The sequence below is a fragment of the Penaeus monodon genome, chromosome 19, assembly GCF_015228065.2.
Source record: "Penaeus monodon isolate SGIC_2016 chromosome 19, NSTDA_Pmon_1, whole genome shotgun sequence".
Taxonomy (NCBI): domain Eukaryota; kingdom Metazoa; phylum Arthropoda; class Malacostraca; order Decapoda; family Penaeidae; genus Penaeus; species Penaeus monodon.
Genome location: NC_051404.1, coordinates 25,970,822 through 25,971,172, shown reverse-complemented (window position 1 = coordinate 25,971,172; position 351 = coordinate 25,970,822). Strand labels below are relative to the sequence as shown.

Here is a 351-nt window from a genome sequence, read left to right as displayed (position 1 = left end):
GCCATTAAGAGTGGACACAACATTACTTTTTCACCTAATGGCAGCCCACTAACTACCAAGGATGTCACGATACTCAACATAATAGAGAAAAAACAAATTGTTCTATTGCGTAGAGATAAGCCAAACAAACTCTCAAATGGAGAAACTCAACACCCTAGGGGAATGGCATAAAATCCTAGGACACTGCAAAGTGGCTGTGCAAAAAAATGAAACAACTGGAATGCACATTTTGAATAAAGAGAAGTTTGGCTGTATCACATGTGTTCTTGGTAAGATCACACAGTATAGAAATAGAAAGACTGTCAAAAAGGATAAACAGCCTTTGGATTTAGTACACTGTGATGTGGTAGG

General features: G+C 38.2%; 1 protein-coding gene across 1 annotated transcript in view; it reads left to right on the top strand.

The window, feature by feature from the left end:
- The first annotated feature begins 136 nt into the window (after nt 1-136).
- LOC119585366 overlaps nt 137-351 on the top strand; it is a 1,025-nt gene continuing 810 nt past the window's right edge. Inside the window, exon 1 of the mRNA XM_037934037.1 lies at nt 137-346. Within this exon, the coding sequence (XP_037789965.1) occupies nt 137-346 (210 nt within the window). The remainder of the gene's footprint in view (nt 347-351) is intronic.